Source organism: Hippoglossus hippoglossus, chromosome 6 (genome assembly GCF_009819705.1).
Source record: "Hippoglossus hippoglossus isolate fHipHip1 chromosome 6, fHipHip1.pri, whole genome shotgun sequence".
NCBI classification, from domain to species: Eukaryota; Metazoa; Chordata; class Actinopteri; order Pleuronectiformes; family Pleuronectidae; genus Hippoglossus; species Hippoglossus hippoglossus.
The window spans coordinates 10,265,969-10,279,965 of NC_047156.1; the positions used below are offsets into that span (position 1 = coordinate 10,265,969).

At 44.2% G+C, this 13,997-nt stretch overlaps 2 protein-coding genes across 3 annotated transcripts; both read left to right on the forward strand.

Annotated features, from left to right (window-relative positions):
* Positions 1-1,167: 1,167 nt before the first annotated feature.
* On the forward strand, positions 1,168-7,766 carry LOC117763080 (proteoglycan 4-like). 2 transcript variants are annotated; one of them, XM_034587956.1, is made up of 3 exons: positions 1,168-3,080; positions 3,138-4,786; positions 6,679-7,766. In XM_034587956.1, the coding sequence occupies exons 1-3, from the start codon at positions 1,231-1,233 to the stop codon at positions 7,377-7,379; spliced, it is 4,200 nt and encodes a 1,399-aa protein (XP_034443847.1). In that variant the 5' UTR covers positions 1,168-1,230; the 3' UTR covers positions 7,380-7,766. The 2 variants fall into 2 exon arrangements, with proteins under 2 accessions (XP_034443847.1, XP_034443846.1); XM_034587955.1 differs by having other exon boundaries at positions 1,168-4,786.
* A 1,546-nt stretch (positions 7,767-9,312) lies between these two features.
* Positions 9,313-13,977, forward strand: fam185a (family with sequence similarity 185 member A). Its single transcript, XM_034587963.1, has 8 exons — positions 9,313-9,838; positions 9,947-10,056; positions 10,672-10,764; positions 11,275-11,413; positions 12,785-12,826; positions 12,923-13,018; positions 13,104-13,238; positions 13,646-13,977. Exons 1-8 carry the CDS (start codon positions 9,421-9,423, stop codon positions 13,756-13,758), a joined length of 1,146 nt encoding a protein of 381 aa, XP_034443854.1. The 5' UTR covers positions 9,313-9,420; the 3' UTR covers positions 13,759-13,977.
* Positions 13,978-13,997: the final 20 nt, after the last annotated feature.

Here is a 13,997-nt window from a genome sequence, read left to right on the forward strand (position 1 = left end):
AGATTGGGGCTTTTAGCTTAGAATGACTAAGATAAAACCTTCATAGACCTTACTGTCTGTACACAGTGAGTTTGGCTTCTACCCACACAGATTGCCTCACTGATTCTCTCCACTTTCTACATGATTCAAGGATAAGCACTGTCTGAACAGAGTCAATAGTACATGAGAAGTGTCTCTCCCGTGGAACAACATGAGAATCAAACAGCCTTCACCGATAAATCTGACATTCCTGGTTTCTATTAACTCAGAAGCTGAACTGAACCACACAGCTTACATTAAAATGAAATACGTTCTTACAAATCTGAGGAACAAACTCTTGGCTCTGGCCAGTACTTTGTATGAAATGCATAGTTTGACCTGTCGCATCTGTCCTTCACATGTTTATAGACCACTGACAGGAAGCCAGAGGAGTGCCTGCCAAGGCAACTGTGGCACACATGCATATTCATAATATACTTATCATTACATCATGAAGGGAGTATGTATTACAAATGGTCTTCATTAAATGATGTGATTAGAATGAGGATGAATTGAAATGGAACTAGAATAACTCTGAGAGCATATTCAACCATCAAGCTTTTACAGTCCCCTTATAGAACCACGTTTAATTCTGATAGATCCATGAATTAATCTTTGGGGGGAAAAAACCCACGATGTTAAACAAATTGATAAAAAATTCCTGGATGTGCACTCAAATTTTATGGGTTCTTTCCGGGCCCATTTCCCATCCTTGCAACAAATTCCAAGGAAATCTGTCCAGTTGTTTTGCGTAACCCTGCTGACAAACAATCACATAAACGAACTAGAATGGCCTTTAGTAGTGTGCGTACCTTTACCCAGGCCCAACAGCCCCCTTAAATTCAATAAAGGTAATAATAGAAGGAGAATAAGGCATATACTTTCTAATGTTTTCACCATTGTGCTTTCTCATGATTGATTTAGCTGTTATGACAAACTCTGCCTCATATCTGCCCCCCCCCCCCGTGTGTCACACCTCTCATCCATTATCTCAGAGATACCATCACTTTCACCTGTGTTCCTCTCGGGGCGTCTCACTCCTCGTGTCTCAGGGATTTGCGTTCCACTGAACAGCTCCATCAGTTCTGCCTCCCTCCTCTTCTCCCTCCCACCTCGCCCCCTCCTCTCACTGTCACTGTGCCTCACAAACTGAGGTGGATCTTTTTTACGCTCTCTCCCTCCTCTCCCTTTAGTCTTTACTCCCGGGACGTGATGAGGTTAACAGCGCTCTGTGTCTATGGGACCCTGCTGGCCCTGTCGAGCCTCTCCCGGACCACAGGGGCCTCTGGTGAAGGAGACCTCATGGGAGACAGGGGATTGGGGCCCTGCGCTGCAACTCTTGAGCTTGAGGGGCCGTGCGGACCGGGGCAGGAGGAGGACACATGCCCCTACCTCTTCACTCTGCCACCACTGACTGTTCATCTGCCAAAGCAGCTCAGAGAGCTGGAGAAGATCATGAAGGATCTGCAGAAGCTGAAGGACAATGTGGATCAACTGAGGAAGATGTGCGCTGATTGTACAGTAAGACAAACTGAGAGAGTGTGTGGAACGCAAAGAGAAGGAGAGCATGTGGCGACAAATGAAGGAACAGATAAACAGGAGGATGAGAGGAAGTGGGCGAATGACAGAAAAGATTTAAGAGAGGAGTTTGGAACAGATGTGGTTAAAGTGGAAATGATGATGGAGGTAGATGGTGACACCGACTCAGAAGTAAGAACAGTTTTAGAAGAGAGAGGGAGAGAGAAATGGAAAGCAGAGGGAGAGAGAAGTGAAGTGGTCGTAAAAGAAAATGAGAAAACAGAAACCTTATTAGAAGTGGCATTAAAAGATGGAAAAACTCAAACAGAGGGGGGAAAGGTAACGGACAAACTGGGGCAGCAAAAGGTGCCAACTTCTGGTGGAGAGGCAAGAAAAGTGGACATGACGAGAGAGAGAAATAAAGAGACTGAAAAAGGTACAGCGAAAGACAAAAAGGGTGATTTAAAGGGAGATCAAGTGGATAAGCTGCAGAGTGGGAAAGAAAGAAAGACGACTAGTGATAACAAACACAAGGAGAAAACTGAAGAAAGTGACAAACACTTGGGGCGAGATGAAACAAAGGAAACAGATAAAAAGACCCAAACTGAGGAAAACAGGGGCAGTGATGGAATAAAGATGTCTGAGGACCACGATGAGCATACAAATAAGGAGCGAGAGCAACATTTGCAGGACAGGAAAAAGAAAATGGAAAGGGGTCTAAGAGTGGAGCAAAATAACGAGAAAGCAAAACAGACTGAAATCATTGGGCGTGCAGCAACACAGAGGACTATAAAAGAGGGGGAGGAGGAGGGGGAGGACGGGGAGATGGGCACAGAGATCAAACCCGAGGGAGAAGAAATGGTCGGGACTTTACAGAGAGACAGCGACGAAGATTTAACGTCCAACAGAGCGAGTGAAGGGACAGACTTTGTTTCAGTCAGCCAGACTCCATTAGCTCCCATTAGTCCAACACATGACTCCGTGGACTCAAACAAAGCCACAACCTTGACGTCATCTCCTCCTCCTCGTCTTCTGTCCAGTTCACGTTTGATCCAAGACGACAATCAAGCCATGACGATAGCTGCTCACAGAATTACAACCCAGAGCACAGACGGTGATGTGACCAGCATCTCTGAGCACCCACGCCCTGATGCAGAGACAGATGTTGGGGCCACAAATACGCCAACAACAACAACAATAAGCACACTGGGCATCCCCGGACAACAGATAACCAGCAGCACTACAAGGTTCACATCAACAACTAGTCCGAGACCTGCGGCAGGTTTCCAGGATCGATCTATCTCAACCGTGGCAGCTACAACCACCTCAACTCCCTATCAGAATTTATACACAACTACAACTACAGGAGTGGAAGACCGCAGCCAGTGGACAGTAAAGAAGAACGCCAGCTCAAACACTAACGCTGGAGTGAAACCTCGACCAAAGCCCGGTGAAAAGCATAAACCAGGAATTAAGCCTGAAGCCGACCGTAAGCTAAAAAATCCTAAGAATGACCATAAACTTGATGGAGCACCTTCACCCGACAAAAAAATTAAGAACATCCAAAAGCAGAAGCCTTCGCTCCAAAAACCCACAGTCGAGCAGAAACCCAAACCTGGCAAAGATCCTCAAAGAGTCATAATTAAAAAACCAGACCAGAGAGCTCCACTTCAACATGTGAAAAACAATCCAGGGCCTAAACATGATCAAGACCTCACAACGGATAAAAACAAGTTAGATGCTCGAGAACCAAAATCTCATCTCAAGTCTGTACCTCCTGTCCAGAGACCTACATCCCATCAGAGACTTGTATCGATAAATGCAACTGGTTCTGACAAAGATCCTCTGACTGAGCGACTGAACTCGAAACCAGAGAAAAAGCCAAATCGTCCTCTTAAAGCAGACAAACCTGAGCCAAAGCAGAAACCGGAGAAAAAGCCGAAAAGTAACGAAAAAGCTGAATCTGACTTCACCTCTAAATCAAACCAACATCTCACGCCTGAATCTGAAAAAGCAGAAACAATTAAGCTCAAGGCCGCAGAACCTGAGCAAGAGTCTGTGACAGAACTAATGAGAAAATCTGATGAAAATCTGTCTCCTGAGTCTAAATCTCACCGAGACTCAACACCTGGACAAAACATTTCACATGATCGTATATCTTCTGATAAAAAGCCTAAACCCAGCAAGAAAACCCCTGTGATTAAACAAAACCCTAAACCTGGCCGGATCCCGAAACCTTACCAAAAACGTCCAGAACTTGGCAAAAAGATTAAACCCAGTGTGAAGCCTAAACTTGGCCAAGTACCTCAAACAAATCAGAGGTCTAAAAAACCTGTACCTGGCCAACTGCCTGATCTTAAACCAGAATCTGTACCTGATGAAATCCCTGAAACAGAGTCCAACAAAACATCCAAACTAAGGCCTCCCACCACACCCGGGCCCACACTGATGCCAGGAGCAACATCTGTTCAAAGGACAAAACCAGCAGTGCGACTAAAGTCGAGCCCAAAGACCAAAACAGATTCAGATCCCCACATCAGCGGGACGACTGCAGATGGCATCCAAAATTCTCAAATTCACGTGCCACCTACATCTGGTGCTATAAAACAGACTGCTGAGGCGACTCGTTCCCCGGCAGACACAGAGTTCAGCCACAGCACAAAAAAAACTATCACTCCGGGTCCAATGACCTCCGACAGCCGCGCGCCTGGACCCTCTCCTCTGCTTCACGCTCTCCTCCAAGGCTTCACCGTGAGCCCAGACAGCAGGGTTACGTCTGATCTGAGGCCACAAACAGCCGGACAGCCCTCATCGATCCCAATGACAACAAGACCAAACAAAATCATCCACAGGATCCTCCCGAGTGTTATCGCTAGCACCAGTCCAGGATCCACAAGGCCAAATCCCGATTCTAACGCTGACTCCAGCTCACAAACCACGATACGTCACCATGTGGAGGAAATGGCTCCCAGACAAAATCCACATCCAGACAAAATCACCACTCCGGTTCCTTCCCCCCGAGCCCACACTACCTCCACACTTAGCCCTGACTTCAGGTCAACAACCCCTGTCACCTCTGGCCCCGAGTCCCCGGCGGCTGAGTCGTCCACTCCGAGTGCACGAGAGCTGCGTGTAAAAATCAACCAGGTGCCGGTTCTCCCCAGTATCATGCGTCCGAAAGAGCTTCCTGAGGACAACCAGGGAGGCAGCAGGTCGGACCACAAACTACCAACGTGGACATCATCTAAAGGCAAGAGATATTATTTCAAACTGTCACAACACGTTTGTTCGATCTGTGTGCCGAACAGACATGGCAGCAGATCACACAGGTTTGCAACACCATGCACAACATTGTAATCATGCTTTATTTATATTCGCTCACAAAAGCAAATCAATACACTTTAGCTCGAAATCTATAGGGAGAAGACATAAACAATTTCACAATGAAATACTTTAATATTTACAAATTATATCCCTAACGTCTCCTGTCTTCTTGAAACATTACATAAAAAACTACAATGGCAGTCAGTCCAGTTCATACCTCCACCAGGGCCCAACAGTCCCCTGATGAAACCATATTTAAATTCACATCTGGATTTTTATCTGCGCCAATTTACGCACGTTCATAAACATCAGGCCCCTTAAAAAAAAGTGAAAAAGAATTCCTGGATCCGCCCCCTGATCCAGATCCACACAAAAATGGAATAATTTCTTTCCTACTCACACCACATCAGGTTCCACCAAGTTTCGCAACAATCTGTTGAGCAGTTTTTTGTGTAATCTTGCAAACAGACAAACAAACTAACAAACAAATGCAGATGAAAACATAAACTCATTGGCGGAGATAAATATATAGAGAACTGCTGAGGAACTGTTGTACATTATTATTTCAGTGCCTTATTATTGTCTCTCTTGTTAAAAAAGTAAATTGGCATTAGCCGACCTGACAGGATTTTATTACGAGACCCACATGGCAAGTCCTAATGATCCTCATATAAAAGAGGATAGTATAACTATATGGTTTGTGAGATCATCTTTGTGCCATACATCAAGGCTATTTGTCAGAGGAGGAGTTTGCATATGTGTGCACAATGTGCGTGGTGATAAGGGATAAAACCACAAGCATTTCACAGGCTGACATGTTACAAACATCCTGCAGAGCTGCGTGGGGAACAGCCAGTGATGCAGTTGGCTTCAAATGAGTTCAGGCTTCATGCAGACACAGGTGCAGATCAGGGGGATTATCACATCTGGTCCCCTCATTCTTTACACACTTCATACATCAAAACATACAAATATTGAACACTCAGTTTATGTGTTTCTTATTCTATCACTGACACTTATTTTGAATATATCCTCTGTGGTATCTGGTCAATAATCTACTCACAGCCCGGAAAAAGGAGGCAGAGGAAAGATTGCTTATTGTTTAAAAGTGAAAGAAAATGAGTTTAACAGAAAATGTGAAAAATGAATTAGGTTTAGAGGTAAAGATATCAGCACTGTGTAAACAATGCCAATTATTGGATACAAATACTGATAATGGTGAATTACAATACAAAGTAAATTCTCACTATTTAAGAGAGTGAAGTGGGGGGGGGGGGGGGAATTCACTGTGGTGGCCTTAGAACAGAAGCCCATTTCTGCCAGTGTAAGAAGACAAAGATGAATGCTAAATCAAAATTATGAGATTTAAAATGAGATATTATGTCGTTGTTTTGAGATATCAAGTCCTTATTTTGAGATACTAAGTTGATATTTTGAGATATTAGGTCATTATTTTGAGAGATTAAGTCCTTATAATTAGATTTTAAGTCAGTATTTCAAGATATTAAGTCGTTATTTTGAGACATTGAGTTATTATTTGGAGACATTGAGTTATTATTTTTGAAATATTGAGTCATTATTCAGAGGTGTAGTCATTACTGTGATGTATCTCACTATAATGGGGGCAGAGTTTCCATTCTTCAGAAACACTGAGCTATGATGAAGTAGTTTCTGCTCTGACCTGTTGAACTCGTGTGACCTCAGCCAACATGTCTTCACCTGCAGAGGCCTAAAGCAAGAAGAAGGATTTGTTTTTGTATTGTTTTAAGAGAGAAAGGTTTTATTATTATTCTCACTTCCAACCTTCCTCCTGTGCAGTGAGGAGGGACTGCTCGGACCAGATGCTCAGAGGGGAGACCCTCAGCGGGGTGTACCTGGTGACCCCTGACATCCGCAGCCGGAGCTTCTCGGTCCTCTGCGACATGGAGCTGGAGGGCGGAGGATGGACCCTCCTGCAGCGCAGGCTCGACGGCAGCGTCAGCTTCAACCGCACCTGGGCCGAGTACCGCTCCGGCTTCGGGCAGCTGCGCGGGGGGGAGTTCTGGCTGGGCAACACCATGATCCACCTGCTGACCCGGGAGAGGGACATGGTGCTGCGGGTGGAGCTGGAGGACTTCGACGGGGTGAGGGAGCACGCGGAGTACGCGCAGTTCAGGGTGGCCAGCGAGCGGCTGCGCTACCGGCTGACGGTGGGAGGTTACTCCGGCACCGCGGGGGACGCGCTCCGCTTCAGCGAGAGCTACGACCACAACCAGCGGCCGTTCACCACCCCGGACCGGGACAACGACCGATACCCGTCCGGGAACTGCGGGGCCTACTACAGCTCCGGCTGGTGGTTTGACGCCTGCATGGCTGCCAACCTGAACGGGAGGTACTATGTGGGGAAGTACCGGGGAGTCCGGGACGGGATCTTCTGGGGCACATGGGCCAACATCTCCACAGAGTATTACCCCTCCAGTGACAGGAGGTCCTTTAAAAGTGTCCGGATGATGATCAGACCCAAAGGCTTCACCCCATGACTCTGCGTTTATATCATATATAATAATACTATTCATAAAACTCATCACACTCTCCTCACTGTTAAAGTGCACTATCAACACAACACTGCCGCCTGGTGGGGAATGAAACGGGGATGTATATATTTACAAAGGTTATAATCACAAGTACATTGTGTTTTTTTTTTTTTAAAGAAAATGTAAAATAACTTGAGAGAGATTTGTTCAACGACGAGAGAGAGATCCTCTTATTTTTCTATGACGATTGTGTGAATCTGACGGGTATGAAGCCAAAGAGACTGATATTTTTATTATTACAATACTGGAAGTCCAGTGGATGGTTGACTGAAGCTGTTTGAGATGTTTTATAATGAAGTTTGTTTTGTGAAGATGAATAAAAAGAGATGACATGAATTAATTGCATTTACTTGTGTGTAGTCTGGTGACTACAGTACAAAACCACCGGTGCATTGAATAACACGCAGATAACAGTATATGAACATGGAGGAAAGAAAGAAAGATCACAGACACGCTCCCCACTGTGTGTAAACAGATATGTAGACTTCCTGCTTAAAACAGGGTCAGCTTAAAGGGATAGTTCACCCAAAAAATGAAAATTCACTCATTATCTACTCACCACTATGCCGTTGGAGGGTTGGGTGAAGTGTTGGAGTCCACAAAACACTTTTGGAGTTTCAGGGGTAAACAGCGTTGCAGCAAGATCCAATGCAATTGAAGTAAATGGCGACCAGTTCTTCATACGTAAAGAGGTTATTCACACAAGGGATTTTAGTCTAAATATCGGCTGTTATTCTCCTCTGGGCTCTTTAGGACATTAAGGCTAAAACGTGGTGTAAATAACGCCGTTTCGAGTCAAATTTGAATGTCGGGGCTTGCGGACACTTGGGCGACACCACAGGAGCAGTTTGGAGGAATTTTATATTTTTATTCTTTTGTTTTTAATGCGTTTGAAGAAGCGGTCACCATTAAATTCAATTGTATTGGATTTGGCTGCAACACTGTTTACCCCTGAAACTCCAAAAGTGTTTTGTGGACTCTAACACTTCACCCACCACCTCCATCGGCAAAGTGGTGAGTAGATACTGAGGGAATTTTCGTTTTTGGGTGAACTAACCCTTTAAGTTAACATTATTAAAAAAGCAACCACAGATTCTTCAGGTCAGATATAAATTGTAGAAACTCGGCCTCCATTTCCATAGAGCCTTTGCGTGAGGACGAGTTGCTTAGAAATGCATCCTGATTGGACAAAACCAGAAGGGGGTGTGGCTGTGTTTACACAAGATTGTACATCCGGTCTGTCAAGTGAGAAGTGTGAGACTGAGCCAGACCAAAAGTTAATTAATTTGCCTTCAAAATAAAATCACAATCAGAAATGCTTTGGTTACAGTTGCTCAAACCAAAAGAGAACTATTACAAATAATATACATTTGAATTATATAAAAAAAAGTGGCATGTAAAATATGTATAGCATAAAAAATTATATCAACTGATGTGTTAATAAGGGCTAATAATGGGCTTACAGTGGGGTTCTGCTCATTATGTATGTGTTTACATGCCACTTACTTCTAAATTAACTTTGCAAACATGTTTACAAACAATTACATAAACATCGTATGAAAGTTATTGATATACCACAAAAAAAAAAACATATTGTGTTTGTATGAACAACAAATTCCACTTTTAACATTTCTTAAAATCTACTTTAAATATCAGCAGTGGCTGTTTATTCTTTTCTTTTTTTTTTAACCAATTGTTTCATATTTTTAACACTTTCTTTATATTCTCCAGTTGAAATGTATTTATCTATTTATGTTTAGATTATTCACGGATACCAGCACTGAACATAACAAGCTGCTGGATCATTTGCTTGTTTGTTAAAATTGTAAATGTCGCTTTTATCGTGAAGAGCTCCAACAGGAAGTCTGTTCTCATGGTGCTCAGTGTGATGCTGGGGACCATGTTGCCTGAATGGCGGCTCCCTGTGTGTTGACATTAACCTGTGACAGTGTAAAGTGTGGATGAGCTGGTTCATCCCTCGGGGACCATGATGTTCTGGAGCTCAGCAGCTCAGCGGGGAGGTGTGGTACTTCTCCGCCGCTGGTCCCTCACTCTCCCCCGGTGTCCTCTACACACCTCGCGGTCCTTCTCCACCTCTGTCCCCGCCGGGTGTCCCGCACACCAGGGGGCGCAGCAGCCCGTGAGGCGGTGGGATCTGACCGTCAGCCCCTTCATCTCGGTGCGGGCTCGGCTCTCCTGCAGCATCTCCGTCCGCCCGCTGGACCCGCACACCTTCCCGGAGGCCGACCGGGCCTTCGTCGCGGTCCACGCGGCGGACGGCGAGCAGGAGGTCGGTCTGGATCACCTACACGTGCGGTACGATGACCGGAGCCGAGAGCTGCTCATCTGTGCAGAGAAGGTGAACAGCAGCGTGTCCATAGAGGTGGCTGCTCCCATTAAAAGCAGTGAGTGTGAGGTGATGGGTCACTGGAGGAACATATGAGACTTGTGGTTGATCATCCTCCAATAATAACGTGTGTGTGTGTGTGTGTGTGTGTGTGTGTGTGTGTCAGATCTGTTCATTACTACTGAAGGACGAGGCAACGTGAGTGTGAGGAAAATGGAGTGTGACATCTGCAAGGTGCAAACAGAGAGAGGAAACTGTTTGCTGGAATCTGTCAAGGTGGGTGGTGGCATGAAACTTTAACTAATGATGATACTGCAAAAGATACATAGAAGAGGCCCTGATGTGGTGTAGCCCTCATTTTGGCTCTTAAAGGCTGATATCAGCAGTTATGAGACACTTTATGCTGCTTTCAAATTAGTCATCTGTTCAAAAGGTGTATTGATGACATTTAGGGAAATGCATGACTTCAAAAACAACATCCAAAACAAGCAAGAAAACCCTGTAGTTACTGTCGTTAAATAAGAGCTATGGTTTTAAATGGCACATACAAATTTCAGTTTGAAAGGCAGCGCTATTGACATATGACAAAAAGGGATTCCAGGTCTTTTCAAATGTGTGTTAGAATAATTTTTTCAGTTTGAGAAAATACACCACCTCTTTAATCCAGCTCGTGTGGAAAGGTGGAGCTGGGGATTCCCATTTCAACAATATCAATCTCCTGACTAAAAAGTGGTGAATGCTATCATGACCTTATTAGCTGAAAGGATGGTAAGGGAGGCGGACGACACTCCAAACTAAGCAGCTACAGCATCAGGGAGAGAACTCGTCGGGTTAGGTCTTCAGAGAGATTTGTCCCGCCGGCTCGTCTCACTGCTGTTTGTTGTCCCTCAGAGTCATCAGGTGGAGGTGCAGTCCAGTGGGGGACATGTCACAGGTGTGGGCACCATCCACGGCAACGTGGACATCAGCACGCGTGGAGACAGTGTAAGTAGGAGTGTGTTTTTCCTGGGTACTTGTTGGACTCGCACTCAGCAGACATTAGGGGGCAGCAGCAACCTGAACACACAATCCATAACTGTCCAACTATGACTGCAGGCATGTCTGTCTGTGTGTGCGTGTCTGTTTTTGTGTGTGTGTGTCCTACAATGTTCTTAACAATAGCTCATCCGATGGACATCAAACTTTCTGGGTGTATTACTGAGGACCCAAAGAAGAGCAGTGACGATTGTGAAGTTATTGAATAAGCTGTTCCTGAGAAAATCACCAGACAGATTGTCCTCCATTTATTTTAAACTGTAAACTGTGTTTGCTGTTACCATGTTTTAAAAAAAAAATTAAGACACAACTCTCCTATAGTGTCACTGGCGACATCACGGAAGGTCTCGCTCCAGCATGAAGGACACCACACTCATTTGTCCTCATGTGTTTAGCTTTATGTCTAACTACATCAGCTGCCTGTGGCCTCGTGCAGTGATGGGTCGCATGTGTTCGCAGGCTGTGGATGTCAAGAAGCTCCAGGGCACCAGGATGAATGTCTCTACAGAACACGGGCCTCTGAAGGTCAAAGCCATCTACGCCGAGTCCAGCTGCATCTCCTCGTGCTCAGGCAGAGTACAGCTGGGGCACGTGCATGGTGAGCCAGCAGTAGCATCCGCCTCTCATCCATAAAGTATATTGTGTATTTTTCCAAAAATTGATGAATGCATACAACAAAGTAAAACATAGATTAGAACAAAACAAACAAACAAAGAAGTGGGTTAAGGGTCAATAATATAGTCCATGGTAAAAGGAGGTCGAGGAAGAACCAAAATTAACAGATATTCAGAAACTGGGCCTGGGAGCCTGACTTCAAGGTATAAACAGGAAACCATGTCATTGAGCCCTTCTAATAGCAAGATGTCCACTTTCTTAGAATAACCCTTTAAGCTATGATCATACCAAACATGAGGGTTTGTTTTCATGTTGGGAGGAAGCGTCATAAAATAATTGGAGATACTTTGAATTTTAAGATTTTACATACTGAACATAGCAAAAAAAAAGACCTTACGAATATGTTTATCTATCACAGAGTCCTAAAAGTCGCATTTCCTTAAAAATGTGAAAGAAATATATCATGTGAAAATGTCAACTGGTCTCCAATAAAACAAATCATTTTTGGTGGGGGGGAGCATTCTTTCAAGAACACTTTGACATGAGGAGGAGGAGGAGGAGGAGGAGGAGGAGGAGCCTCTCTACAACTTCAGCTACAGCCATTGCCACAAATAGTAATAATTATAATAATATTAATAATAGTTTCATTTATTTAGCCCCTTTTTAAAACAAAGTTAAAGTTGCTTTACTAGGTGCAAACAATGGGAAACAATTCAAAGCAATTTGAAGATCACACAGCATTAGACAACATTAGAGCACAAATATTTGAATAAATATTTAAAAAAGAAAAGTAAAACACAATAAAATGATTAAAACAGTTGGTAAGAACATAAAATAAAATATCCTGTAGCTGTTGTAGGTAACATGTGACATCTGGGACCACAGTGTTCATGTGGCGTCGTGTGACACATCTGGCTTGTGTTAACTTGGTCGGTAAAGCAGGACTGTGGAACGCGAGGAATTCTGGGCTATGACCCAACAACGTCCGTTTAACTGCAATGTGCTCACAATTATCCATGTATTCTGTACTTGCTTGTTTTGGAGGTGGCTGTAAACCCATTGCAGGAAGAGGTGATCTAATAAGAAAGACAGCTCCATGACACGAGAAGAATGATGTGTGTCATCCTCGTAGAATTTTAATCTGTTCCTGACACCATTGAGCCTCACATCACAGAATCCATGGAAACAATTATCCCGTAACTTCAGTAATTCCGGTTTATGATACTTTGGAGTATATGCTGTGTCTCTAATATTCCACAATCTTTACGTCTCTGTTTACCTACAGTTAACTTTAAATTATCTGACAGCTTGTTATTTGAGTTAATCCTGACCTTGTGCTGCCTTTGATTCAAAGGTGACGCCTCCGTGAAGAACGTGTCAGGAGATACAGTCATAGGTACTGTAAGCTGACTGATTACACAATGACTTGCGTATGGTTTCTATCAGTGGCTGCTGAAAAACGAAACACGTGAGGCTTGCTTTGCTTTCGCAGATGGTTCGAATAGTTTCCTGGAAGTTTCCTCTCACAGCGGAGGCATTGATGTCTATGTGGGAGATGGCGGCAGTGCTGAACTCCACAGTGAGGAAGGTAAACACACGGTGCGAGGAGAATATTCATTTGATGAACCATAGCGACCTTTCGAGTTGTATTCTCATTCATCCTTGTTACGCAGGAGCGGTGTGTGTCCGTGTGCCATCCTCGCTGAAAGCCGGGGTGGAGCTCTGTGGAGCGGCGCTGGAAATCGGCCCAGATGTTTTTCTGGATGGAGCAGAGAACAACTCAGCTCAAGGCCAAACCACAGTTACTGGTAAACCATTACTTTTAATTAGATCACGCTTTATTTGATTGTTCATGAAAGACCGAGGATCTCTGCCAATGCAACAACAGGCTCCTTAAATTCAAGCTGCACCAAATTGCACACACTCATAGATATCAGTCCTATAAGTGTGTTTTTAATCAAGATTTCTACATTAATATTTCACAAAAATGTAGGAAAATACCCAAAATTCAGGAAAATTGTGAAAACTCGCAAAAAAACAAAACACAAACTGGATCTGAAAATTTAATGGGGGTTTTTTTGGCCCAGGTTTCATCCTTTCACTGTTTCATGGAAATCCGTCCAATAGTTTTTTACGTAATCCTGCTGCAAAACAAACAGGGGTAATTAACTAAACCCTAAACAAATACCTTTCTGTTTCCGTCACATCCTCTCAGGTTATCTGAATGGAGCGTCTCCAGCTGACCGGTGGGTGAAAGCTCGGGCGGACCGAGGATCTGTCACTCTGAAGACACAGAGCTGGTTTGAGTCGTTGAAGCTGGGGAGCTGAGTTATGACTGACAGGATTCTTTCCTGCATCGAAGCTTCACACTTACAGACAGAGACCTTTACCTCAATGACGCATTCTACTCTCTGCTCAGGATATACTGTGCTGTCGATGAGGAAATGATGTCCATAGTATTTAACGAATGTTCTCTATGGGTTAAAATCACTGTACATACTGTATCATAACATACTGAGGGCGGGGAGTAAACTGTGTAACTTACAACTGGTTTGTTCTGAATATTA